Here is a 25,463-nt window from a genome sequence, read left to right on the forward strand (position 1 = left end):
GCTAGAATGGTCAGAATGGCACAGATGCCCGCTGACCCTGTAAAATGCATTGTCTGTTAGCTTCAGTTACAAATATACTATCAAAAGCAACACATATTGGCAAGTACTTCTAAAAACCATTAAAGGCGAATAAGCCTAGGCCCACTTAATTAAACAAATTCAATGTTAACACCATATCAGTTCATGTTATATCCTTCGCTGCAATAATCTTACCAGTAACTTCTACTCCTGTCATCACTAAGCATTGGATGCTAAAGCAGGGATTTAATTGGCTGAACTGCTTAAAGACATTGCTACACAGCCTCTAAAAGTGAACAGAATCATTATGAGGTGCTGCATAATTGTCATAGAAAGAGGACGAAGTATGCATCTGAGTGATAAGGAGTGTTCTGGAATTGCAGATCTATTTGACGACAAATGAATGATGGAGGTCTATGATTTTAAGTAGAAGAGTGTCTGAAACACTGAACTCGAGATTGTCTCTGTCCTAACTCACGCCCAGTCCCTTTCACCCTCATTTCTGCGATTGCCAACCTACACTCCTGGTTAAGTAGTTTTCATTCTTGTTTTCAGATCTCTCCATAGCTTGGCCTTTCACTATCTTCGTAAACATCTCCAGCGCCACAAACCTTCAAAATAGCTGTGGTCAGCTGTTTCTGACCTTTTGATCATCTGTGATTTTAAATGTGCCACCATTGGTGATTATGCCTTCAGCTACCTAGGCCTTAAGCTCTGAAATATCTTCTCTTAAGCTCTCTGCTTCTGAGCCTCACTTTCCTCCTTTAAGACACTCCTTAAACCTACCTCCTTGACAAACTTTTGGCCATTTGCTCTTTTGCCTCCTTTCTATTTTGTTCTAAAATGTTCCTGCAATGCACTGTGGGACATTTTATTACGTTCAAAGCGCAATATTAGTACAAGTTGCTGTTAATAGGAACTATATCTAGTGAATGAACCTACTTTGACTGCAGTGTGCAGTTCACACAAATTACTCAATTACTACACGCATGATGACTTGTCTAGTTGGAACCGATAGCTGACACTTAAGACCCTATTTTAACAAGTGGGTGGGTTTTGCAATAAAATCTGTTTTATTGCATGAGATTAGCTGCATGTTTTCTTGTAGCCTTTCTCTCTAGTAGTTTTCTTCGGAAAGCAAAGCCTCCCCAAGGATGGTTCTTCTGTTAAATACAGACAGGAGTGTCTCTATGTGTACTCTTGTGGGGATATTGGTACGCACATTGTTATGTGCCCACAGTATTTATTTTACTCGTTAAAAGCAAAAATAGAAGGAAATTCCCAATGGTACTATCCAAAGTGGGGCAACCCTTAAGCAACTGTACACAGGCAGGTGGCAAAAGAGGTGAAAATGCCAAAAAAGCAAATAATGGTACAAACAGATAAATTTTTCCATGTAGTGGTGGTGCAAATGTGTTGATTACCATCCCAAAACTGAGCAGAATGTGACAAAGAATCTCTGCCACTGATTCCAGGATGTGAAGGAATGGCAAGTTTTTCTTTTGTATCATATCCAAAAATATAAATGTGTTTATAATGAATAGATTTATAATTTCACTATACCTATTGCAGAGAAAGAAATCTACCAAGGTGAGGCCAAAAAACAAGACACGGCACATTAGATTTACACTGATAGTTTAATTAGTAATCTTCGCAAACAAATAAGGCAGAGTAAACAGAAACAGCTGTGACTCCAGCTCCATTGTGTCTGCATTATTTTGACAGGCAAACTTACAGATACAACGTAATTATATGCAGAGAGCCAACACTCTCCCCTTTATGTGAAGAGTATAAAGTGTCCCTTAATCTACATTTATTAGTCTAAAATCTCATTTACAAATGCTTATTTTACAGTGGATCAGGAAGGTAAAGTTATTGCGGCCAATAATACAGTTAAAGCATGGTAATGCTAAGACCACAGCAAATCATTTGCTGGTTATGTGTCTGCACCAGTTGAGCTGGCCTCAGGTGAAAATATGAGATCACCCCAAAAAACTATATTTGCGGTTCTCCCAGTATGTGTCATACTGAGAATGTTGCGAAGATGGTTGGAAGGCAGTACTGCTAAGGACTGCTCACTGCCCTTCACGTGACAACATTTGGGCAAGAGCACAACATGCCTTTTGAGATTTTGGCTTTCAAAGGCAAATCACCATATGCACCATATTGGAAGGATGGCCTGATTAAAAGGAGAAGGACGTCTGAAAGAAACATTTAATTATTTTAAGGTACGCCAGCTGTGTTGTGGGGTTTGGTCTAAGGAAGAAGGGATTAATTTTGACTTGCACATATTTTTGCTCCAACATTATGGAACATAGAGCACATTGAAAGCTGAATAGGTTTCAGCACTGAATAATATGGAAGGGCATGTGGGATTGAAAGGCCGCAGGCCCATCAGTTAATTGTCCTGTTGGGGGCGTGGTGGTTTGCCCTTCAACCCAATGGCCCTACCAGCCTTGGACTTCTTTAATTTATAGTTTTAATGCAGATGGCCGAGGTCTCCTTTCTACTGAAGTACCCCTGTGGTCACCTGTCTGCCTCGGCAGCACCCAGCTCTCCCACTGGGGCGGTCAGCCTAACATTGTTGTGGGCTCTCTGATTGGACCTGTAGCATTGGGAGCTGACTTGCTTTCGTAATTAGGATGACAGGTATGGAGGTGGCCAATTGGGAGTCTGGATCACAGTAGATTATGTCGGTGGGCACACTGAAGGCATGGGTGGATGTGTTGAAGGTATGGATGTGTCCCAATTACCACCAATACGTGCAACCCATTATCTCAGGTTGAGATCAGTTCACTCTCCATGTCGCCGCAGATGCTGTCAGATCTGTTGAGTATTTCCAACATTTCCTTTAAGACCTCACTTCTGATATATCCAAAACTAAGAATTTGAATTTATTTTTTAAAATGTAAAAGGTTGAAACGAATCTTCCTGAACCATGTATTTTAAGCTCTATCAATGTTCAGCTATAAATTTAAGTAAAGCATTCAATAAGCACTGTGACTCCGACGCTAATATCAAATCTGCTGAGTAATTCACTCTAGACCTAGCAAAAATGTATTCTTCAATTTCAATTGTTGAATAATCAAATACATTTTAAATATCTACAGTTTATTTTTTGAAAATCTTCTTCTTGTGAATACGAAGGTGACTTGAAAGACAAATCCAATTGTCTGACTTCTGAGGTACAGATTGACAGATTTGGCAGGCGGACAGAAATACTCAATGATGAGATGAGGCTGTATTTTGGTCATGAGCATCTTCAAACATCTCTATAATTGAACAGACAAGTCTCATTTGTATAACGTAAAGCTTAGTTTCAGGAAATTAGCAGATCATGAAAATGCAATTTTTTTTTAACATTATTTTTTTATTTGTTCATGGCACGTAGACAGCTGGTTTATCCCTAATTGACCTTGAGAGGGCAGTTAAGAGCCGCCCACATTACTGTGGGTCTGGAGTCACATGTAGGCCAGACCAGGCAAGGATGACAGATTTCCTCCCCTATAGGACAATAATGAACCAGGTGGGCTTTTACAACAATTGACAATGGTTTCGTGGTCACCATTAGACTTTTGATTCCAGATATTTTGTGGAATTCACGTTTCACTATCTGCTGTGGTAGGATTTGAACCTGCGTCTCCAGAGCATTACTCTGGGTTTCTGGTTTACGAGTCCAGTGACAATACCACTATGCCACCATCTCCCCATAATAATGTGCTGCAAACAATAATAAGTATAATACAAAACAATAGTAGGTACTCAACATTTTTTTGAATGTTCATCTCATGTGTGACCACCACCTCCGGAACTTGCATTTGTGTGCATGCTTCCCAGGAAGTGTTCATTACAGTTATATCCTGGGACACTCAGAGATCTTGAGTTTTCGAGGACCACCCCAGGATGATGGGTTGGTCCTTGGCCGATAAGGGGAACCGGCTGAGGTCCTGACTGATGATGCCAGTGCGGAGGCCGGAGATAGAGGCAGTGACCTTATGTTGCCAACCGCACTGTCATTGAGTGGTGCATCAGCGTGCTCAAAATGCAGATCTTATGCCTGGACCACTCTGGTGGTGCACTGCAGTACACCTCTGATGTACCATCAATTGAACGCGAGACGAGTTGCTGAACAAAAGTATGGCTTTAATCTACTAGATGTTAGCCCTGCGGTCGATTACAGTAGAAGGACGACTGCAGAGGCGGGGTTAACTCAGCCTCTTGACCAATCGGGGAGCCGTCACATGACTAGTCTCAACCAATCGGTCGAGAGGCACATGACCGACCAGGGCCAATGGTAAGCCGGTGTTCTGCACCATGGCAGGCAGCTATACTAATCATACCACCACATTCACCCCTTGCGGAGAAAGAAGCCGGGGGGGGGGGGGGGGTCAACGAGAACTGGGGGGGGGAGAACTGGCGGTATGAGTAGTAAGGAGAGAACAAAAAAAAATTATCCTTGGCTTTCCACTGGCCCAGACATTTCGCAACAGTACATAGGGTCCATACAAGGTCCATAGTGGTGTTGAAGTTAAATGGACTCGATCAGCCTTTTCGTTGCCCGTGACGTCCTGGCAGACCGCCGCAGGGGAGTTAGTGACGTTGGTTCAGCTGATGGTGGTGGTTCAGCTGATGTCCTCGACTCCGGGAGCGACGGTCCTTGAACTGTCTCCGTACCCCGGGCTGGTGGTGGAGACGTCATGGATGAGGAAGGGGTGGCCAGGGTGGGGCGCTGCGGGAAAAGGGGAGGGGGGTCTGTGGTGAAGGGGGGGGAGGCCGCACGCCGGCGGGTGCAAGGTCCCGAAGGGAGACCGCGTCCTGCCGACCGTCGGGGTACTCCACATACGCATACTGCGGGTTAGCGTGGAGTAACTGGACTTGTTCCACCAACGGGTCGGACTTGTGCACCCGCACATGCTTCCCGAGCAAGATGGGTCCGGGGGCGGCCAGCCACGTCAGGAGAGGGGATCCGGAGGACGACTTCCTGGGGAAAACCAGAAGACGTTCATGAGGTGTTTGGTTAGTTGTGGTACAGAGGAGGGAGCGGATAGAATGTAGGGCATCGGGGATAACCTCTTGCCATCGGGAAATAGGGAGAACTCTGGACCGGAGGGTCAGTAGGATGGTCTTCCAGATGGTACCATTCTCCCGCTCGACCTGTCCGTTACCCCGGGGGTTATAGCTGGTCGTCCTCATAAATGAGGACCCCCGATCGCTATGTATGTACGCGGGGTAGCCGAACAGGGAGAAAATGGAGAGGAGGGCCTTAATGACGGTCGATGTGGTCATGTCGGGGCAGGGAATGGCGAAGGGGAAGCGGGAGTATTCATCGATCACCATCAGGAAGTAAATGTTGTGGTTGCTAGAGGGAAGGGGCCCCTTGAAGTCGATGCTGAGACGTTCGAAGGGGCGGGATGCTTTGATCAGATGCGCGCGCTCAGGGCGGTAGAAGTGCGGTTTGCACTCTGCGCAGATGTGGCAGTCACGGGTTACTGTCCTGACTTCCTCGATGGAGTAGGGCAGGTTGCGGGTCTTTATGAAATGATAGAAGCGGGTCACCCCTGGATGGCAGAGGTCCGCGTGGAGGGAACGGAGGCGGTCTATCTGCGCGCTGGCGCAGGTACCGCGGGACAGGGCATCAGGATGCTCATCGAGCTTCCCAGGACGATACAAGATATCATAGTTGTATGTGGACAACTCGATCCACCACCGCAAGATCTTGTCGTTCTTAATCTTGCCCCTCTGTGCATTATCGAACATGAAGGCCACTGACCGTTGGTCTGTGAGGAGGGTAAACTTCCTGCCGGCCAAATAGTGCCTCCAATGTCGCACAGCTTCGACTATGGCCTGGGCTTCCTTTTCCACTGAGGCGTGGCGGAGTTCGGAAGCCTGAAGGGTTCTGGAGAAGAAGGCCACGGGTCTGCCCGCTTGGTTCAGGGTGGCCGTCAGAGCTACTTCTGATGCGTCGCTCTCGACCTGGAAGGGGAGGGACTCGTCGATGGCGCGCATCGTGGCCTTTGCAATGTCCACTTTGATGCGGCTAAAGGCCTGGCAGGTCTCTGACGAAGGCGGGAAGGTCGTGGACTGAATGAGGGGCGGGCCTTGTCGGCGTAATTGGGAACCCATTGGGCGTAGTAAGCAAAGAAACCCAGGCAGCGTTTAAGGGATTTGAGGGTATTGGGGAGAGGGAGTTCCATCAGGGGGCGCATGCGTTCGGGGTCGGGGCCTATCACTCCATTACGCACTACGTAGCCGAGGATGGCTAGACGGTCGGTGCTAAACACGCACTTATCCTTATTGTAAGTTAGGTTAAGGAGTTTTGCGGTTTGGAGGAGTTTTCGGAGGTTGGTGTCATGGTCCTGCTGGTTGTGGCCGCAGATGGTGACATTATCGAGATACGGGAAGGTAGCCCGTAATCCGCACTTGTCGACCATTCGGTCCATCTCCCGTTGGAAGACCGAGACCCCATTTGAGACACCGAATGGAAACCTGAGGAAGTGGTAGAGGCGCCCATCTGCCTCGAACGCGGTGTACTTGCGGTCACTCGCGCAGTTGGGGAGCTGGTGATAAGCGGACTTGAGGTCCACCGTGGAGAAGACTTTGTATTTCGCAATCTCGTTTACCATGGCGGAAATATGGGGGAGAGGACACGCGTCCAGTTGCATAAACCGGTTGATGGTCTGGCTGTAGTCGATGACCATCCGGTTTTTCTCACCAGTCCGGACCACCAGCACTTGGGCTCGCCAGGGACTGCTGCTGGCCTCAATGACCCCTTCCTTCAGCATGATGAAGGTCCGGTCCTGGGTGCTGTACCGTCTGCTCCGGGTCGCGACGGGTTTGCAATCGTGGGTGAGATTAGAAAACAAGGAGGGGGGGTCCACTTTGAGGGACGCGAGGCTGCAGACAGTGAGGGGGGGTATAGGGCCGCCGAATTGGAAGGTCAAGCTCTGCAGGTTGCACTGGAAGTCCAGTCCTAGGAGTGCCGGTGTGCAAAGGTCGGGGAGGATAAGGAGTTTATAATTTTTTAAAACCTTCCCTTGGACCATGAGGTCCGCGATGCAGCACCCGGTGATGCGGACGAAGTGCGAACCTGAGGCTAACCCGATTTTGTGTTTTACAGGGTGGACAGGGAGCGCGCAGCGTCTTACCGTGTCAGGGTGTACAAAGCTTTCCGTGCTCCCGGAGTCCAGCAGGCAGCCCGTCTCGTGCCCATTGAGGTGGATTTGCGTCGTCGTCTTGGCGTGGACGTGACTGGTCGAGCTGAATGGCCATGAGCCGTGGAGAAGATCCATCGTCGTCGCCGTCGTCGGCCGAGTGGGTGCTGGCAGGACCTTGTGTGCCAGTCCAGGATGGCGGCGCCCAGGACCCGCACATGGAGTCGGGGCCCCAAGATCGCGGCGGCCAGGACCCACACATGGGGTCGGGGCCCAAGATGGCGGCGACCAGGACCCGCACGTGGAGTCGGGGCCCCAAGATGGCGGCGCCCAGGACCCGCACGTAGCGTCCGGGGCCCAAGATGGCGGCGCCCACAGGACCCTCATGGTTGCTGGGGGCGGGGTTAGCGGTGCCGGCGGGCCGATCGGAGCGGCTGAGAGCCGGGGCAGAGAGGCGCACAGGCCGGGCGTAGGGGCCCGGGGGCGGGGGGGATTGGTGCGGTGCGCTGGAAGGGAGGGGTTAGTGGTGCCGGCGGGCCGATCGGAGCGGCCGAGAGCAGGGGCAGAGAGGCGCGCAGGCCGGGCGCAGGGGCCCGGGGGCGGGGGGGGGGAGGAGATTGGTGCGGTGCACTGGAAGGGCCCGGAAGAGGAGATCCCCGGTCGCTGCGCGGCACAGCAGCGACCGATTTGGCCTGGCAGACCGCCGGAAAATGGCCCTTCTTCCCGCAGCTCTTACAAAGGGCAGAACGGGCCGGGCAGCGCGGGCGAGGGGGTTTGGCAAACCCACAGAAATAGCAGCGGGGCCCCGCGGACTTGTCGGGGCGTCCCGCGGCGCAGGCCTGAGGGGGGTCGGGAGCAGCGGATGGCGGTGGGGATGCGTGCCAGGAGGCCCAGGGCGCTGCAGCACGGCTGGGGACATAGGCGCGGGCGTTTAAGTCGGCGACCTCCAGTGAGTTGGAGAGAGTTCATGCCTCAGTTAGGCTGAGGTCGTCTTTTTCCAGCAGCCGCTGGCGGGTAGCGGCAGACTGCATCCCAGCCACGTATGCATCTCTAATCAAAAGTTCCATGTGCTCAGTGGCTGAAACTTGGAGGCAGGCGCAATTCCTCCCCAGGACAGCGAGGGCCCGGTAAAAATCGTCTAAGGACTCACCGGGGAACTGTTGTCTGGTAGCCAGCAGATGTCAGGCGAACACTCGGTTTACCGGCTTAAGAAATTGTCCTTTTAGCGTATCCATGGCCACGTCATATTCCTTTTCTTCCCCTATCATCGCGTAGGCTGCCATGCCCACGCTGGAATGGAGAATATGAAGCTTCTGTGCCATGTTGGGGGTGGCTGCTTGCGGTCGCCAGATAGCTATCGAAACACGCCAGCCAATGCCTGAAGATTTTCGATGCTTTCGGAGTTTGCGGGCTGATGCGGAGGCATTTGGGCTTGATCCGGAGCTCCATCTTCAAATTTCAAGTAGATTAAATTGATGTACCATCAATTGAACGCGAGATGAGTTGCTGAACAAAAGTATGGCTTTAATCTACTAGATGTTAGCCCTGCGGTCGATTACAGTAGAAGGACAACCGCAGGGCGTACTGGGTATTTATACCCCGCCTTGGAGGCGGGGTTAACTCAGCCTCTCGACCAATCGGGGAGACGTCACATGACTGGTCTCAACCAATCGGTCGAGAGGCACATGACCAACCAGGGCCAATGGTATGCCGGTGTTCTGCACCAATGGCAGGCAGCTATGCTAATCATACCACCACAACCTCTACAGAGGGTCTCCCACCTTGTGGTGGTCTGTTGTGCCCTTCACAACCTGGCACAGCAGCGGGGTGGCATGCTGGAGGAGCAAAGACATGCGGCCTCATCTGAGAAGGACTAGGAGGGGCCGGACCAAGAGGGGCTGGAGGACAAGCCTGAGGAGGACCTACAGAAGCAGCCGGGGGAAGGAGGACAGGCGGCGATGGCAGCGAGGATCCGGCATGCCCGGAGGGCCAGGGAGGACCTCATCTTCACCGGCCTCTCATGGGATGGGACTTTGTCCGTCATCTAACCCCCCTGTCCCCCCCACCCATTGGCCACCCCCATTCCCACCCTTCCACCTATTTCCACCCTCCCTCTCCAACTACCCTGTTCCACTCTCCCGGGGTCTGTGTAACATCACTCCATTGTGATGGACTGGTGTTGGCACTGTCAGCGGGTCATTATACAAGGCAGGAGAGTGATGATAACCCGTTGTGAGCTGAGGTCTGATGCTTCTCATTCAATGCCATAGATTGACTCCTGTCTTTCTGCTGAAGGCATGAGCATACCCATCACCTGCACATGGCATGCATCAGTAGCTCTTGATCTAGGGGTGGGGGTGTAGCAGAGGGAAACAGGGGATGAGGATGCAGGCTGGCCCACCATGTGGAATAATGTGACAGAGGCTTCACATGGAACAGATGTAACACATTGTAGTTGTGAACATTCAAAACCCTAACTGTCCCTAGCTACCGATGGCACCCCGCACTCAGTGATCCTCAATCTTCTTAAGCTTCTGTGCTCTGCTGCCATGTCTAGGTGTGTCCCCAGGATGCACATCGGAGGTGGAGGCAGCCTGCTGCTTCTCGCACCCTGTATTCTTTGATACCCTAGAGTGCGCTCTCTGGAGGGCCTGCCCGAGGGCCCTGGCCACCTTATCAATGACACTGGCATTGCCGTGCTGCCCTGTTCTGCCCGCTGACTTTGAGATGCGCTGGGGTAAGGAGTGGTGGGTGGGGGGGGGGGGAGGGTGGGGGGGGGGGGGGGGGGAGTACTCGGAAGATCTGGAGACCGCCGGTCTCCTTGTTGGAAGGCTCTGGTTCGGCCTCCAGCCCTAACTTCTCCCAGATGGTGCCCGTTGGATTCTGGGGGACTCCGTGGGATGGATTGGCATCTGGAGTGAGCTCCAGAGTACCCTGCACCATCCGGCTCTGCCGGTTCCCTGTTGTCTGCACCACGGTGTCGCCGTCCTCAGCGATGTTCCTCAGTAACTGGTCCACGCTCTACAGTGCCTTGCCAATGTCCACCTGCATGTAGGACACATTCCTCAGTGACAGAGACTTGCTCCACAGTGCCTTAGCAATGCTCACCTGTGCCTAGGACGTGCTCTGCAGTGCCTCAGCAATGTGCACCTGCTTCCGGTTGATGTCCCTCAGTGACTGAACAGGCTGTTGAGTCTCTCAGTCATGGCTGTCATAGACCGAGCCGGGCTTTGGGGACACCACCACCCATGGCGCTGCATCATGCTCCAGGCTTTCTATGCGTTGCCACTCTGGCAGTGTTGGCCTTAGTGCTATGCATTGCCGATGCCATCTCCTGCGCCCACAGTCCTTGGGACAGTTCTAATCGCCTATGCACTCACCAGAGTATCGTTGACAACCTCTCCTGAATCTCACGGATGTGGCCGAACATCTGCATTAGCTCCAGGATAACCTTGTCCAGAGGCTCGGCATTTGACCAGGACCCAGCTGAGTCCTGGGATCCAGCAGCTCTCCGACTGCTGACTCACTCGGATGTTCCTGCCTCCACCTGATGTGCGGCAGCAACCGGTGCTCACCAGAATGTGCCCCAGAAGCCTGTCCACTAATATCACCCACCAAGGTGTGTTTCTGCACTGGCGGAGGGTAGGGATGACAGCTATGACGCATCGATGGTTACATCCTCGGAGCGGGGGGGGGGGGGTCCCCAGATGGCCCGGGCTCTATCAGATGGAGATCCTGCGAGTGAATGGACATGTGATGAGTGGGAGGGAAGGTAATTTTGTCTGGTGTGAAAACGCACTTACGACAGGTCATGTGGGTGCAGGGACAGTGAATCATCACCTCTGCGGCACAGGCCAACCTTGCCGTCAGTGACTGCTCTATCCTCGGTCAACCCCGCGATTTCCAGGGCCCATTTCTCATAAACGATGAGGACTATGAAGTCCAGCACCCGACCATCTGTTTGGGCCATTTCCCATCTATTATGTGCTAAATTCTCCTGTGGGAACAAAGATAAGGCATCGTGAGCCACATGCTTGGTGCATCGGGGTTTGGTGGGGGGGTGTCTACACCAGGTGATATGTGTGGGTGCCACTGCTGGGTATGGATGGTTTGTGCTGGTGAGTGCCAGGGTGTGCTAGGGCACAAGCATGGTACTATACTAGGAGTAGCAATGGCGGCCCTGTGGCTGATCCTCCAATGCCCTCAGGGCAACAGGGTGTCCCGTCTCACCTCCATGACATTCAACAGCCTGGCCAGGTCGGCATCCCCAAAGTGTGGAGCAGGTCTCCATGGTGGCATGACTGTGTGCTGACTGGAGTGTGCTTGGGGGGAGCGGTTCATGAGCTGCTCCCACTTGTTAGAAGGGAGCAGCTTGGCATGGTCCAGGCCAATCAGCTGGCGGACAGCCATTTTTACTGTGAAGCCCGTGGAGGATCATTTCCGGGATTAATTGCTATCAGATACGGGCTGCGGGCTTGCCGGGACGACGGTCGGGAAGCACCCAGGAAGTCGTGCCCGCTATGGCACTTAGTGTTTCTCCCGTTATATCACACCTATTATCTTGGGGATGCCATGCTGCAATTCCAGGATCCTGGTGTGGGCAAAGCCTGCAGCAGAGAGATAGACGTGGGAGAGAGATTTTCAACAACGGACAAAAATGTTGGGTGGGCATACAAAGATGGAAAGAAGAAGGAGCAGCACGGTGATGCAGTGGTTAGCACTGCTGCCTCATGGTGCCGAGGACCCAGAATTTCCTGATAATGGGAAAAAGGAATTCAGCTGGCTAATGTGTAAACTTGACTACACCTGCAGGAGAAAGAGTAGACTTAGCTGAATCTTCTATTTGGACTCCTTTCAGCTACTTTAAATAGGCGAGGTTCGGGATCTCCCACACCCTGAGAAAGATAATGGACGGAATTTTCAGCATTTAGTCCCTGCTGAAGGAAGGATTTCTAATTAAAGGGACCATGATGGAAGTTAAAAGGGCTCACCGGCAGTTGGAGTTTTTAGACTGCGACAATCACAAGAATGGATAGGAGACCTGAGAATGCTGTTCATTAAGTCTCTCACTCTTAACTGGAGATCCAGATATTGGATCTGAGGGTGTTGCAGTGAGGTGGGCTCTCCAAGGATGGGAGCAAGAGGACAGTCTCTCCAATCAAGCAAGCATGGCTAGCAGTTGGTGAGGACTACAGTTCTGCCACCTTGGCTGGATAAGCCCTGGGTTGGACAGGGGATGGTGGAGTCTGGGAAATTGTCTGTAAGGCACAATTCAATGGGTGTGATTGTAACTATGTTTGACTGGTCTGTGGGTCAGCAGTCCCAATTCTGGGGTAAGCCCCCGAATGTTAGTAAGGATGGTTTTGCAGGGTTGGATGTCTGTTCTTAGTTTTGGTGCCTAAGCTGATGTCTAGTGTTCTGTTCCATTTTATTCCTTAAAAAAAAATGTTTTATTGGATTTTCACATTTTACATTTGACAATTTGTTTTCTATTTATATATTTCTAGTTTGAATTTTAGGTAACGGGTGTCGGACCTGCGAGTAATATTTTACAGAAAGCAATCAGGATGTGGTTCTAGTTTATACAGAAAAAGAACCAAAAGAGATAAATGTTACTGGAAGACAAGGACATTTAATAATAGTATTACTGAGAAAGAAGAAGAAAGTCAAACAAGTTCGCCCGAGAGCGAACACACTAGATCTGCTGTACCTATTTATAGTTGCCTGCTTCGTCTCTCTTTGGTGGCTGTATTTTAGTTGGTCAGCCAGCCTCTGTAATGTTGCCTGCTGTTGGCCCAGGTTTGTGCTTTATTGTTTGTCACTATGCCTTCTAGTCCTCTTTTTGCCCTTGGGTTTATCCCTTTGCCTCTGTGCCCCTTGCATCCGGCGGTCTTCTTGTCGATTTTTACCCACCCCATCATCCTCTGCTCCTCCCCTCACCCTTCTCTTCCTTTTGCTAACCATGGCTCGCCTACTTCAACTTACGTGGGAGGAACTGTGGGCACCTGTATGGAAGACTGTTAGAGGAGGCATGTTCCCCGCTGGATGAGACACAGGAAAAATGGGAGTAAGAACAAGGGATAGAAATAGACTCTGGACTGAAGCATTGAATAGGGCAAACTCCACCTGCACATGCGCAAGGCTAAGCCTAATGTAGCTGAAAGTGGTGCACAGAACACACCTAACCAGTACCCGAATGAGCAGGTTCATCTCGGAGGTGGAGGACAAATGTAAATGGTGCCAGGGAGGCCTGGCCAACCACACCCACTTGTTCTGGACATGTCCCAGGCTTGTTGGGTTTTGGACAGCCTTCTTTGAAGCAATGTCCGAGGTTGTGGGGGTGAGGGTGAAGCTCAGCCCAAAAGTGGCAGTCTGTGATATGTCAGACCAGCCAGAATTATTCATGGGGGGGGGGGGGGCAACACCCTTGCCTTTGACTCCCTCAAATAGTGCTCGGCTGGCAATCAGCAGCACCACCCAAAGCTGCAGACTGGCTGTCTGACCTGTTGGAATTTGTTCATCTGGAGAAAATCAAATTCGCCATCTGGGGGTTGGAGGAAGGCTTCAACAAGGCGTGGAATTAGTTCCAGGACCTGTTTGTAGCCAACGGCCAATAGAGTGGGGTTGGGGGGAGTAGATTTTATTCCTTTTTGACCTTTCTGTAGCCGTTTGATGCAGCTGAATGACTTGTTAAGCTCAGAGGACAGGTAAGAGGCAACCACATCATTGTACATGGGCAGCACGGCAGCACAATGGTTAGCACAGTTGCTTCACAGCTCCAGGGTCCCAGGTTCAATTCCCGGCTTCGGTCACTGTCTCTGCGGAATCTGCACGTTCTCCCCATGTCTGTATGGGTTTCCTCCAGGTGCTCCGGTTTCCTCCCACAGTCCAAAGATGTGCAGGTTAGGTGGCTTGGCCATGATAAATTGCCCTTAATGTCCAAAAATGTTAGGTGGGGTTGCTGGGTTGCGGGGATAGGGTGGAGGCGTGGGCTTAAGTGGGGTGCTCTTTCTAAGGCCCGGTGCAGACTTGATGGGCCGAATAGCCTACTTACGCACTGTAAATTTTATGTTTCTATACATCTAGAATCACATAGATTTCCTTTCCTAAAGAACATTAGTGAAGCAGATGGGTTTTTACAACGATCGAAGATCGTTCCATCAAAACAATGATTGAAACCAGCTTTATATTCTAGATTTTTTTATTGAGTTTTATTGAATATATTAATTAATCAAATACAAATCCCAGCAGCTGCCATGTCCCCAGGGCATTAGCTTGGGCCTCTGGGTTATTAGTCCAGTGACTATATCATTTTGCCACCAATGAAGCCCACCAATCAAGTTGATACATGAGCACCCCCATTTCTCTCTGTGCTGCAGTTTTCTGCAGCCCTTCTCCATTTAAATAATATTCAGCTCCTTTATTCATCCTACCAAAGTGCCATTCCATGCCATAGACCTGATTCTTGGCTAATTTCCAGGAAGTTGAATCAGACATGGAGTGCCTAGCTGTCCACAAGCGGTGGATACCATGGTTAAGCCAATTAAAAGATAAATCCAGACTGTTGATCAGAGTGTGACTGGCATTCTCCTGGCAGCTTACTGGCCCACTTCAGTGTAGAAGCGTAACAGATGCCTCGAAGCATCTTCTCAGCGGCAGACTCCCACGATCACTTTCAAACCCCGAGCCCCCTCCAGCAGCTGTGTAACCTTTGTACATGGTACATGGCTGTGGCTGCAAGCCTTCCTGTGGAGGGGTTAAAAGTGCTGAGATGGCACCTCCAAGTGAAGGTCCTCTCTCCCTTATCTACATGGCAGGCTGCCACTTCAAGTCACTCATCACCCTGACTTGGAAATACATCGCCATTCCTTCCCTGTCGCTGGGGAAACATCCTGGAACGCTCTTCCTAACAGCACAGTGGGTCTACCCACACCTCAAGGACTGCAACGGTTCAAGAAGGCAACTCACCACCTCCATCTGAAGGTCAACTCGGGATGGGCAATAAATGCTGGCCAACCAGCGTCGCCCAAATCCCAGAAGTGAATTTAAACAATTCAGTGCTGGAGGGCGTGCTATTGGCCAGTGAATACATACACGCTTTGGATGCTAATTGCGCAATAGAATTAAAATTGACATTTGGTTACTGTTCCTGACATGATGTGGGGTTGGGACCTCCATTTTACCCAGATGCCACATCCCGTTCCATTACAGAAAATCCTGCCTAATTTCTCTGTGCTTGATACTATTGGTAGCACAGGCTGCATTGTTAGCTTTTTGAAGTGTGAAATATTGCAAACAGTAAGTGCATGTACAAGCAAAGCAAGACAGAAGAACAAACAAATAAATCTGTTAGTCATGTTTCATTCAGAGCAGTTTTTGAAGTGATGCTAATTTTCTGCTGATGCAAAATCTACAAATCCAGACTTCCAGCATGGGCCACATAAGTGGTTTTGGGGGCAGTTATCTGGCAGGAAAGCTTCTTATCTAAACTTCCTATCCTGCCTGCCAAGATTATTCTAGTTTCCTGACACAACAGCACAGGAAAGTTGAAGCCTTCAATTTTATATACATTCAGCACTTTTTAAATGCTTAATGAACATACCTTTCCTGCTGTGTGGTCTAAGGTTAGCTTCAGATGAATTCTTTATTGGTGGAAGTTTGTGTGTATGCAACTCTATTAAACCAAAGTAAAAAGTCACATGATAATGTGATAATTAAATGATGCACCTTCAATTCTTATCAACTTAAAATTACATATTAGCATCGTTCATAAAGAGTCTGAAAAACTTCAGAAATCTTTGGAGTCTAAATTGCATACGAGGTCTGAACTTGTAAGTGCGCCCTTTGCTGACCTGGTATTCAGATATTTTGCCAAACTCCTCTCTAGACTTAAAATGAACTGCAGTACTCTGCTGGAGCGACTGCTGCTTCTGGATATGGAAGGGGAGGGAAGAATTGGGGATATATACAAGTGGCTGGGGGAGCAGGGAGTTGAGCAGATGGTAAAGATCAAGGAGAAATGGGAAGCGGAGTTGGGAGGGGAGATCAATTGGGGAGTATGGAGTGAGGCACTGCATAGGGAAAACGGGACCTCCTCTTGTGCAAGGATGAGCTTGATACAGTTTAAGGTGGTGCATAGGTTGAATTTGACTGCGGCGAGAATGAGTGGGTTCTTTCAGTGGGTAGCAGATGAGTGTGAGAGGTGTGGGCAGGGACCAGCGAATCATGCGCATATGTTTTGATGTTGCGAAAAATTGGGAAGATTTTGGGTAGGAGTGTTCGTGGTCTTAGCCAGGATAGTGAGGAGGACCTGGACCCTATGGTGGCGATACTTGGGATTGCAGAGAAGCCGGAGCTCATGGAGAGGAGGAGGACCAATGTCATGGCCTTCGCCTCTCTGATTGCACGGCGGTGAATTTTACTGGAGTGGCGGTCGGCATCGCCATCGGCGGTAGCAGCTTAGTTGCGTGACCTGTATGACTTCATGCGGTTGGAGAAGATAAAGTATGGGTTAAGGGGCTCTGCAGGGAGTTTGAGAAGAGGTGGGGGATGTTTGTGACTGTGTTTGAAGAGCTGTTCGTCGCGGGGGATGGGGGGGTGAAAAAGGGAAAGAATTTGTAAAGACTGTTTAGTTGATTGCTGGAAGGTATGTTTCCTGGGGTGTTTATTTGCTGTAACCTATTTTCATATTATTTACAATGCAGAAGGAAGCCATTCGGCCCTACCCAAGCCCACACCTTCACCTTATCCCCTTACCCCAACCCAACCTTTTTGGATACTAAGTGCAATTTAGCCTGGCCAATCCACCTAACCTGCACACCTTTGGACTGTGGGAGGAAACCAGAGCACCCAGAGGAAACGCACGCAGATACGGGGAGAACGTGCAGACTCCGCACATACAGTGACCCAAGGCGGGAATTGAACCGGGGACCCTGGAGCTGTGAAGCAACTGTGCTGACCACTGTGCTACCGCGCCGACCTTTGTTTTGTTTTGATACGTTTTGATACATGATTGTAGTAAAATAATTTTTTTTTTAAATGAACTGCAGTACGTAGTCTGATAATTAAGGTACGGATATTGGTAAGTTCACAAGTAGCCGTTAAAACTGCAGCAAATCGCCTTTGAACTAAACTATTATACATGCACTTTAAAGAGTATTTTTGTGGAATTGTGCTCCTGGTAGGAACCCTCCACCTCTGGAAAGACGGCTTGGGAAAGATTGGTCATATCCTCATGAGTTTCTGTCTAGTGATTTTTTGAAGCTGTGGTTCAGCTATGTTACTGGTGCATGTTAAAGGTACATTTTCTCTCTATCTGGTCTATGTTTTCACCATTTGTAGGAGGGTTGATGCGACCATCAATTCACACGAAACGTTGAGTAGAAGTGAACAGTGGTTTTAATCGGCTAGATCTGTGCCTGCCTGCGACTGCTCTGTACTGAGTGCTGCCTACAGGCTGCCGATCTATATACCTCCCCCGAAGGGGCGGAGCCATAGGCGGAGCCCACAAGGGCATCAACATCATACAATACCATTCCATGCATTACAGTGGTGAATTGTAGCAGCAATACGTTCACACAAGGGTAAATAAACTTCTAACACATTAATCACAGCTCTTCTAAAAGTGCTTATTTGTAAATTAATGAATACAGAATAGGGTTTGAATAAATTTGCCCCAACTACAAGGACAAAAATCTGTGGAGACTCTTGAATGCCAGATACTTTCGGAGCCTTCTCTGTCAAACTTTGCTCGTTTGTAGGAGTTGCAACAAGCAGTGTAATAAAGTTGCTTACCTTCAATTTCGCAGGCACTCTTTAGGAAAGGTACGTGGTGCAAAGTCGGGTACTTTGGTGTGGAGTAACTTTGGAGCTTGTTATGAGCTAAAAGATTCTTTGTTTTTTCTTCTCCAAGCGTCAGCTGTGGCACCTTACAACTATATTGATAACAATGAATTTGTTTCTGACTTTATTAAGCAGCTCACATTGTTCTACTATCAGAATATCATCGGGTCATATAAAATAATGGGCTCCATTATATGGAGATTTGTGATATTTAGTGCTTCAATCTTAAATTGGAAATTTGGAATTACTGCAACATCCTGCTTTTTGATCTGCTTTTCATCATATTTTTTTTTACATTTTTAAGTTTGGTCATCAAGACCAGATGTAAAAGGGAGGGATGATGGTGCAAGACCACAATCGCCACCACCTCCGCCAGTAACGACTTACCCACCACAAAAAAAATCAATCCGCGAGTAAATCTTATGCACATGGCACAATAAAGATTATTATCATGGAGTTTCTTTACACTCCCCTGGAACTAACCCTATGCATGACTGTCCTCATGTACGTCTTATGACCTTCTGAGGATCACCGGATCTGCCCTGATTTATATCTGAGTGCTTTGTCACAAGACCACTGTCTCGAGACTGCATGGTGGATCTGTACTGCTGGTTGGAGGTTGCACCACCAACTATATACAATATTGTTTACAGACATATCACCACAGTAGCTGGCAATTTAAATCACCAGCTGCCTCCACTGCAGTGGGGCTTTGGAAAAACAGAGTGCGGAATCCAAAATGTGCCGATTAGAACAGGTTAGAGGATGCCTGAACTTGGTGAATGCATTTGGATAGCCAGGTGACATAACCAGCACGGGGCTTACAGGCTGGCAACCTCCCCGAATAAGAGCTGCCCCTTTAAGGGAGCGCGGAATCGTAAACCATGTTCGATTAGCTCTTGTGTAAAGTTGGCCTGTTTTGATAACAACGGGAGAGACCCGGCAGGAATCTTTCATGTTTTCAAATAACAGTTTATTGTAATAAAACTATATGTCATTTAAACTATTCGGTGTGGACTCATTCGAGGTCTACAAAACCATCTTATCCCTTTGGGAGGTAAGGTACCACTTTGAATAGGGTCCTGGAGCACCTTTGGGAGAGGAAAGGCACCCTTTACAAGAGTTAAGGTGGCCTTTGGGTTTGTTAAAATATGATTATACACTTTTATGTGCAAGCTCATTGGAAAGGCCAAGCTGTCAAGGAACTGTGCAGCTGTCAAGGAATTGTTAAAGAGCTGCACAGCTGTCAAAACTGTCCAGGAAGTGTCTAAGCTGTCCAGCAAGTGTCAAAACTGGCAAAGCTGTCCAGGAAGTGCTAATCTTTCAAAGCTGCCCCCAAAGTGTCAAAGCTGACAAGGAATTGGCCAAGCATACTAGATGAGTTGACATGAAGGGGTAAGGGAAGCGAGTGTTGGATAGGGGGCATGGTTCAGCATTGGTTGATATTAAATTGGTAATGGAGCAATGGGGGTGAGTAGAGGGTATTAATTTGGCGTAGGGGTATGGGACAGGTAGAGAGGCATTGAGTTGACATGGGAGTATGGAACAATGGGTTAGATGGGGACATGGATTAGCGTGAATGGGGTACAGGGAGTGTGCGGGGAGTGAGGATTGGAGAGTTGTGTTTTGTTTTCTTAAGTTTTATTTATTTAAACACAGTGCTGGAGCACAGAAGCAGGCCTTGTACATTGCACACCTCTGCACCAGGCAGCTTCTGCACTCATTCCGGGGTTGCCTGTTCCGACTACTCCTTTTTCAGCCAACCCCACCAAAACTCCAACCTGGGATGGCCATTTTTAAAGGTCAGGTTCGTTGAACCAAAAAAATCTGGACTCTGTGAACCCAATTCTGGGCTATGGTTTGAGTAGGGGTGGGGCAGGCCCCATCCCCAGATTCTTGGAGTACCACTGGATATGGATAATCCTCTGAAGCAACCACAGGAAACTAAGGTAGGAGGGATGGAACAGGATGCAATAGTTATGTTTTTAGCAAATGCCGCCATATTATTAAAGTGCTATGGTCTTAACATGTTCTTCATGCAACAGGTGCACTGATGTGAGTTGATGTGGTAGTCCACCTTGAACCAGATATGATGGACTAATTCTAGTCCTGTTGGCAGGTTTGTGATGAGGTTGTCCTAATGCTTCCAAATCTGCAAGTGCCATTTACCTGATATGATTTTCTCCCACAACAATCATTAACCAAGTAAAGCAGATGAGAATCCAGAAAACCACCTTTCATTGGCTTACTCCTGCTCAGGGGAAGGGAGACAGAGTTTTCGAGCAGTTTGTGTTGATAAGGCTGATGTCAATTAAGTAGAAAATTCACTTTTTAACAACGTGGTAGAGGGAACAGCAGTCAGAGATGTCAGCAGTTGGAAGGGCCTGTGATTTTTTTTGATTCTTTTGAGGAGGTGCGACAATTAAAGCATTGGTCCCAATAGAAGGGAATGAGAAAGTTACTCCATGGCAGATTTAGAAACAACTGTCCTCAGCTGAAGAGCCTAAGGACCCAGACCTCAGAGGCCTATTCTTCAAAAGAATAATACTTTCAGAGAATTGATGTCATGGAAAGCCATTGATGGTGATTTTCATGTAATTGATTGTGATGGTGAATGAATGGTGGGACTCCACTACCTGCATCATCAGCGCACTCTGGGAAGTTAAAACCTGTAGAACACCCACGGCCTAACAACACCTCATCTAATGTTAGCTTAATTTACCTTCAGACATACAAAATAAGTGCACAACCTTACAATACAGAGTTCTGATCAAAGTTACTGGAGAGTCTAAAAGCAAAATACTGTGGATGCTGGAAATCTGAAATAAAAGCAGAAAAAGCTGGAAAAACTCAGCATTTGGCAGCATCTGTGGAAAGAGCAACAAAGTTTAATGTTTCAAGTCCACTGGATGCGGCTTTAAGAGATGACAGCGGGCAGGGATTGAGAGATTTGGGGACCTATTCATCCAGGAGGGCTTTCCGACCTTGGAGGTATTAGAGGAGGAGTTCGAGCTGCCGGGTGGGAACGGGTTTCAGTACCTTCAGGTGCGGGACTTTGTACGGAGGCAGGTTCCAAGCTTTACTCGCCTTCCCCTGAGGGGTCTACAGGATAAGGTGATGTCAAAAACAGGGGTTGGAGAGGGGAGGGTTTCAGAGATATACAAGGAGTTGATGGAATGGGAAGGGGCCCCTATCAGGGAGGTGAAGAGGAAGTGGGAAGAGGAGCTGGGAGGAGAGCTGGAAATTGAACTGTGGGAAAAGCCTTGAAGAGAGTCAATTCATCCTCGTCGTGTGCCAGACTTAGCTTGATCCAGTTCAAGGTGGTCCACCGGGCCCATATGACGATAGCCCAGATGAGCAGGTTCTTTGAGAAGGTGGAGGATAGATGTGGGCAGTGTGGGGGTAGCCCGGCAAATCATGTACATATGTTTTGGGCAAGTCCGAAATTGAGGGGATTCTGGCAGGGATTTGTGGACGTTATGTCAGAAATCCTGGACGGGAGGGTAACTCTGAGTCCAGAACTGGCAATATTTGAGGTATTGGAAGATTCGGAGGCCAAGGGTGGGGAGGGAGGCCGATGTCCTGGTCTTCTACTCCTTGGTGGCCCGGAGACGGATTTTGCTGAGATGGAGGGACTCGGAGCCCCGAAGTCAGGAGTGTGGGTCAGCGAAATGGCAGGGCTTCTAAGTCTGGAAAAAAAAATCAAGTTTGCTTTGAGAGGATCAATTCACGGGTTCGCCCGGAGATGGTAGTCATTCATCGATTTCTTGAAGGAAAATTGAACGTCAGCAGTAAGGGGAAAGGGGAAAATGGGGGGGGGGGGGGGGGGGGGAGAAGAAATCAGGAGGCATGGAAATGTTAGATGAGGCCAGGGAAGTTAGTATACGAGTAATTAGAGGACAGGGTGGGGGTAATAGGGTTGTTTACTGTTTTTTGTTCTTTAGGTGTTTTGCGTGAGTCGGCCTGCGCGGTTGTTTAAGAAATGTTAATGTGTTAAACTGTGAAAATTACAAATGCTTCAATAAAATATTTTCGAAAAAAAATGTTTCAAGTCCGTATGATTTCTTCAGAATTGAAGAGAAGTAGAAACGCAATGGGTTTTATACTGTTGAAAAGGGGAGTAAAATAGAAGGTCAAGCATAGGTGGGAGTTCAGGAGGGATTGACAAAAACATATGGAAGATGAGGTGCATTACCTTCAGTTTGTGTTGGGCTTGGCTGGAACATTGCAGCAGGGCAAGGATGGAAATGTGGGCATGAGAGCAAGATAGTGAGTTAAAATGGCAAGCAAAAAGAAGGCCAGTACCATAATGGTCAACTAATTGACGGTGTTTCGCAAAGCGGTCATCCAGTCTGCATTTAGTGTCCCCAGTATAGAGGAACCCACATTTTTTAATTTTTTAAAATTTTTTATAAATTTAGATTACCCAATTATTTTTTCCAATTAAGGGGCAATTTAGCGTAGCCAATCCACCTACTCTGCACATTTTGGGGTTGTGGGGGCGAAACCCACGCAGACACGGGGAGAATATGCAAACTCCACACGGACAGTGACCCAGAGCCGGGATCGAACCTGGGACCTCAGCGCCGTGAGGCGGTTGTGCTAACCACTAGGCCACCGTGCTGCCCTGAGGAACCCACATTTTGAGCAGGAAATATAATGGACTAAATTGAAGGAGGTGCAAGTGAATTGCTGCTTCGCCTGAAAGGAGAGTTTTGAGTTTTGGACGGTGAGGATGGAGGAGATAAAGGAGCAGATGTTACACCTTAAGTGATTGCAAGGGCAGGTGCCATGAGAAGGGGATGCAGAGCTGGGACTTGGTTAGCAAGTTTCAAGATTCGGCATAGTATTTTGTAAGTTCCTATAACAACAGTCTTTAGATGAAACAGCCACAAACGTCATATCCCGCTGATATACAGAAGGTTTTACACCAAGGACAATACACTACAAGACAAATTATCATCAGAAATTTCACCAAACCATACTGCACCCATCATCTAAACCTAAAATCACTACCAAAACTCACTTGAGTACCAACGCTTGACCGACTTCAGTTTTCGAAGACTGGTTCCACCATAGGTTTTTAACAAGCGACAGAAAACATCTCAGGCAAAACAAACACCCAAAGAGATCCATCTAGTTGCTTGAGACCTGCTCTACACACCTACCCCAGTGAATATGTTAACAGCAAGATAGTGAGTTGAAACACAAATACCCCCATCTTCAATGATGGGGGTGCCCAGCACATCAGTGCAAAAGATAAGCCTGAGGCATTTTCTACAATCTTTAGCCAGAAGGAGTAACGTCATCTCCCAATTAGGAGTGCCTCATCTTCCAATTAGGCACTTTATGCCTCTGGACTTACCATCGAGTTCAACAACTTCAGATCATGAACTCCTCCTTTTCAATCTTCTTGTTAAAATGTTTTTTCCTTCAAAACCCTCTGCCCACAGGGCCATATGTGGCTTGTTCTTATGGTTTGCTTTATGGTATTAACCCTTGTTCTGCGAGTAACACATTCTGCAATCTTACCTTTATGCCACTATCAACACCTTGGTCTTCAAAGCTCCCATTAACATTCTCTTTGTCTTGTATCAATGACAATGATTGGATGATCCATCTTGGCTTTCTCCGGAAGCCCAGTATCACAGATTCCAGTCTTCAACCAATTTGCTATCAAGAAACAGCTGAAGGCACTGGATACTGCAAAGGCAATGGGCCTGACAATATTCCGGAAATAGTACTGAAGACTTGTGCTCCATGGCTTGCCATACCCCAAGCCAAGCTGTTTCTGGAAGACTGCAATACTGGCATCTACCTAGCAATGTGGAAAATTGCCCAGCTATGGCCTGTACACAAAAAGCAGGACAAATCCAACCTGGCCAATTAAAAGGGGCTGGTTTAGCAGAGTAGGCTAAACAACAGGCTTGTAATGCAGAACAAGGCCAGCAGCATGGGTTCAATTCCTGCACCGGCCTCCTCGAAAAGGCGCTGGAATGTGGCAACTAGGGGTTTTTCACAGTAACTGCATTGAAGCCTACTTGTGACGATAAGTGATTATTATTGTTACCGTCTCACCAGTCATCCTTGATCATCAGCAAAGTGGCAGAAGGAGTCATCAACAATGCAATTAAACAGCACTTTCTTAGCAATAATCTTGCCACTGACACTCAGTTTGGGTTCTCCCGGGGCCATTCAGCTCCTAACCTTGTTACAGTCTTGGTTCAAACATGGACAAAAGAGCTGACTTGAAAGGTGTGGTAAGAGTGATTGCCCTTGATATCAAGACCGCATTTGACCAAGTGTGGCATCCAGGAGCCCTAGCAAAACTGGAGTGAATGGGAATCGGGGGAAAACACTCCACTGGTTGGAGTTATACCTGGCACAAAGGAAGATGGCTGTGGTTGTTGGAGGTCTATCATCTCAGCTCCATGGTATCACTGTAGGAGTTTCTCAGGGTAGTGACCTAGACCAAACTATATTCAGTTGCTTCATCAATGACCTTCCTTCTATCATAAGGTCACAGATGGAAATATTCACTGATGACTGCACAATGTTCCGACCATTCACAACTGTTCAGATACTGAAGCAGTCCATGTCCAAATGCAACAAGACCTGGAGAAGATCCATGCTTGGGCTGACAAGTGTCAAGTAACATTCACGCCACAGAAGTACCAGGCAATGACCATCTATAACAAGTGAGAATCTAACCATCCCCCTTGACATCACTGAATCCCGCACTATCATCAACCAGGGGAGTTATCATTGACCAGAAACTCAACTGGACTCGCCATAAAAACACTGTGGCTACAGGAGCAGGTCAGAGGCTAGGAATCCTGTGGTGAGTATCTCACCTCCTGACTCCCCAAAACTTGTTCACAATCTACAAGACACAAGTGTGTTGGAATACTCTCCATTTGCCTTGATGAGTGCAGCTCCAACAACACTCACGAATCTTGACACCATCCGGGACAAAGCAGCTTGTTTGATTGTCATCCCTTCCACAAAATGATACACAGTAGCAGCAGACGTGTGTACCATTTACAAGATGCACAGCAGGAACTCATCAAAGCTCCTTAGACAGCACTTTCCAAACCCATAACCACTACCATCGAGAAGGACAAGCAGATACATGTGAACACCATCAAAGGGAGGTTCTCTCCAAGCCACTCACCGCCCTGACTTGGGAAAATATCACTGTCGCTGGGTCAAAATCTGAGACACCCTCCGTAACAGCATTGTGGGTGTACCTGGACTAACTAGCGAAGCCCACATCCCTTGAATGAATTAAAATAAAGATAATCTGCACTATCAAAATTCAAGAAATACATGGAAGCGACTTGCAGATTATGATAGAATCAACGCTCACAATGGAAACAATGGCAGGTCTGTACTTGGCGCAGAAGTAGACACTGACAACATCAATGTATGGCTGTATTTATCTGTAACTAA

At 48.4% G+C, this 25,463-nt stretch overlaps 1 protein-coding gene across 1 annotated transcript in view; it reads right to left on the reverse strand.

Annotated features, from left to right (window-relative positions):
- Positions 1–1,659: 1,659 nt before the first annotated feature.
- Positions 1,660–25,463, reverse strand: part of LOC119970422 (golgin subfamily A member 4-like) — a 529,556-nt gene continuing 505,752 nt past the window's right edge. Inside the window, exons 28-30 of the mRNA XM_038805016.1 lie at positions 17,964–18,103; positions 15,772–15,843; positions 1,660–3,290 (exon numbers count right to left, since the gene is read on the reverse strand). Of these exons, the coding sequence (XP_038660944.1) occupies positions 3,241–3,290; positions 15,772–15,843; positions 17,964–18,103 (262 nt within the window). The 3' untranslated portion in view covers positions 1,660–3,240. The remainder of the gene's footprint in view (positions 3,291–15,771; positions 15,844–17,963; positions 18,104–25,463) is intronic.

Source organism: Scyliorhinus canicula, chromosome 8 (assembly GCF_902713615.1).
Source record: "Scyliorhinus canicula chromosome 8, sScyCan1.1, whole genome shotgun sequence".
Taxonomy (NCBI): domain Eukaryota; kingdom Metazoa; phylum Chordata; class Chondrichthyes; order Carcharhiniformes; family Scyliorhinidae; genus Scyliorhinus; species Scyliorhinus canicula.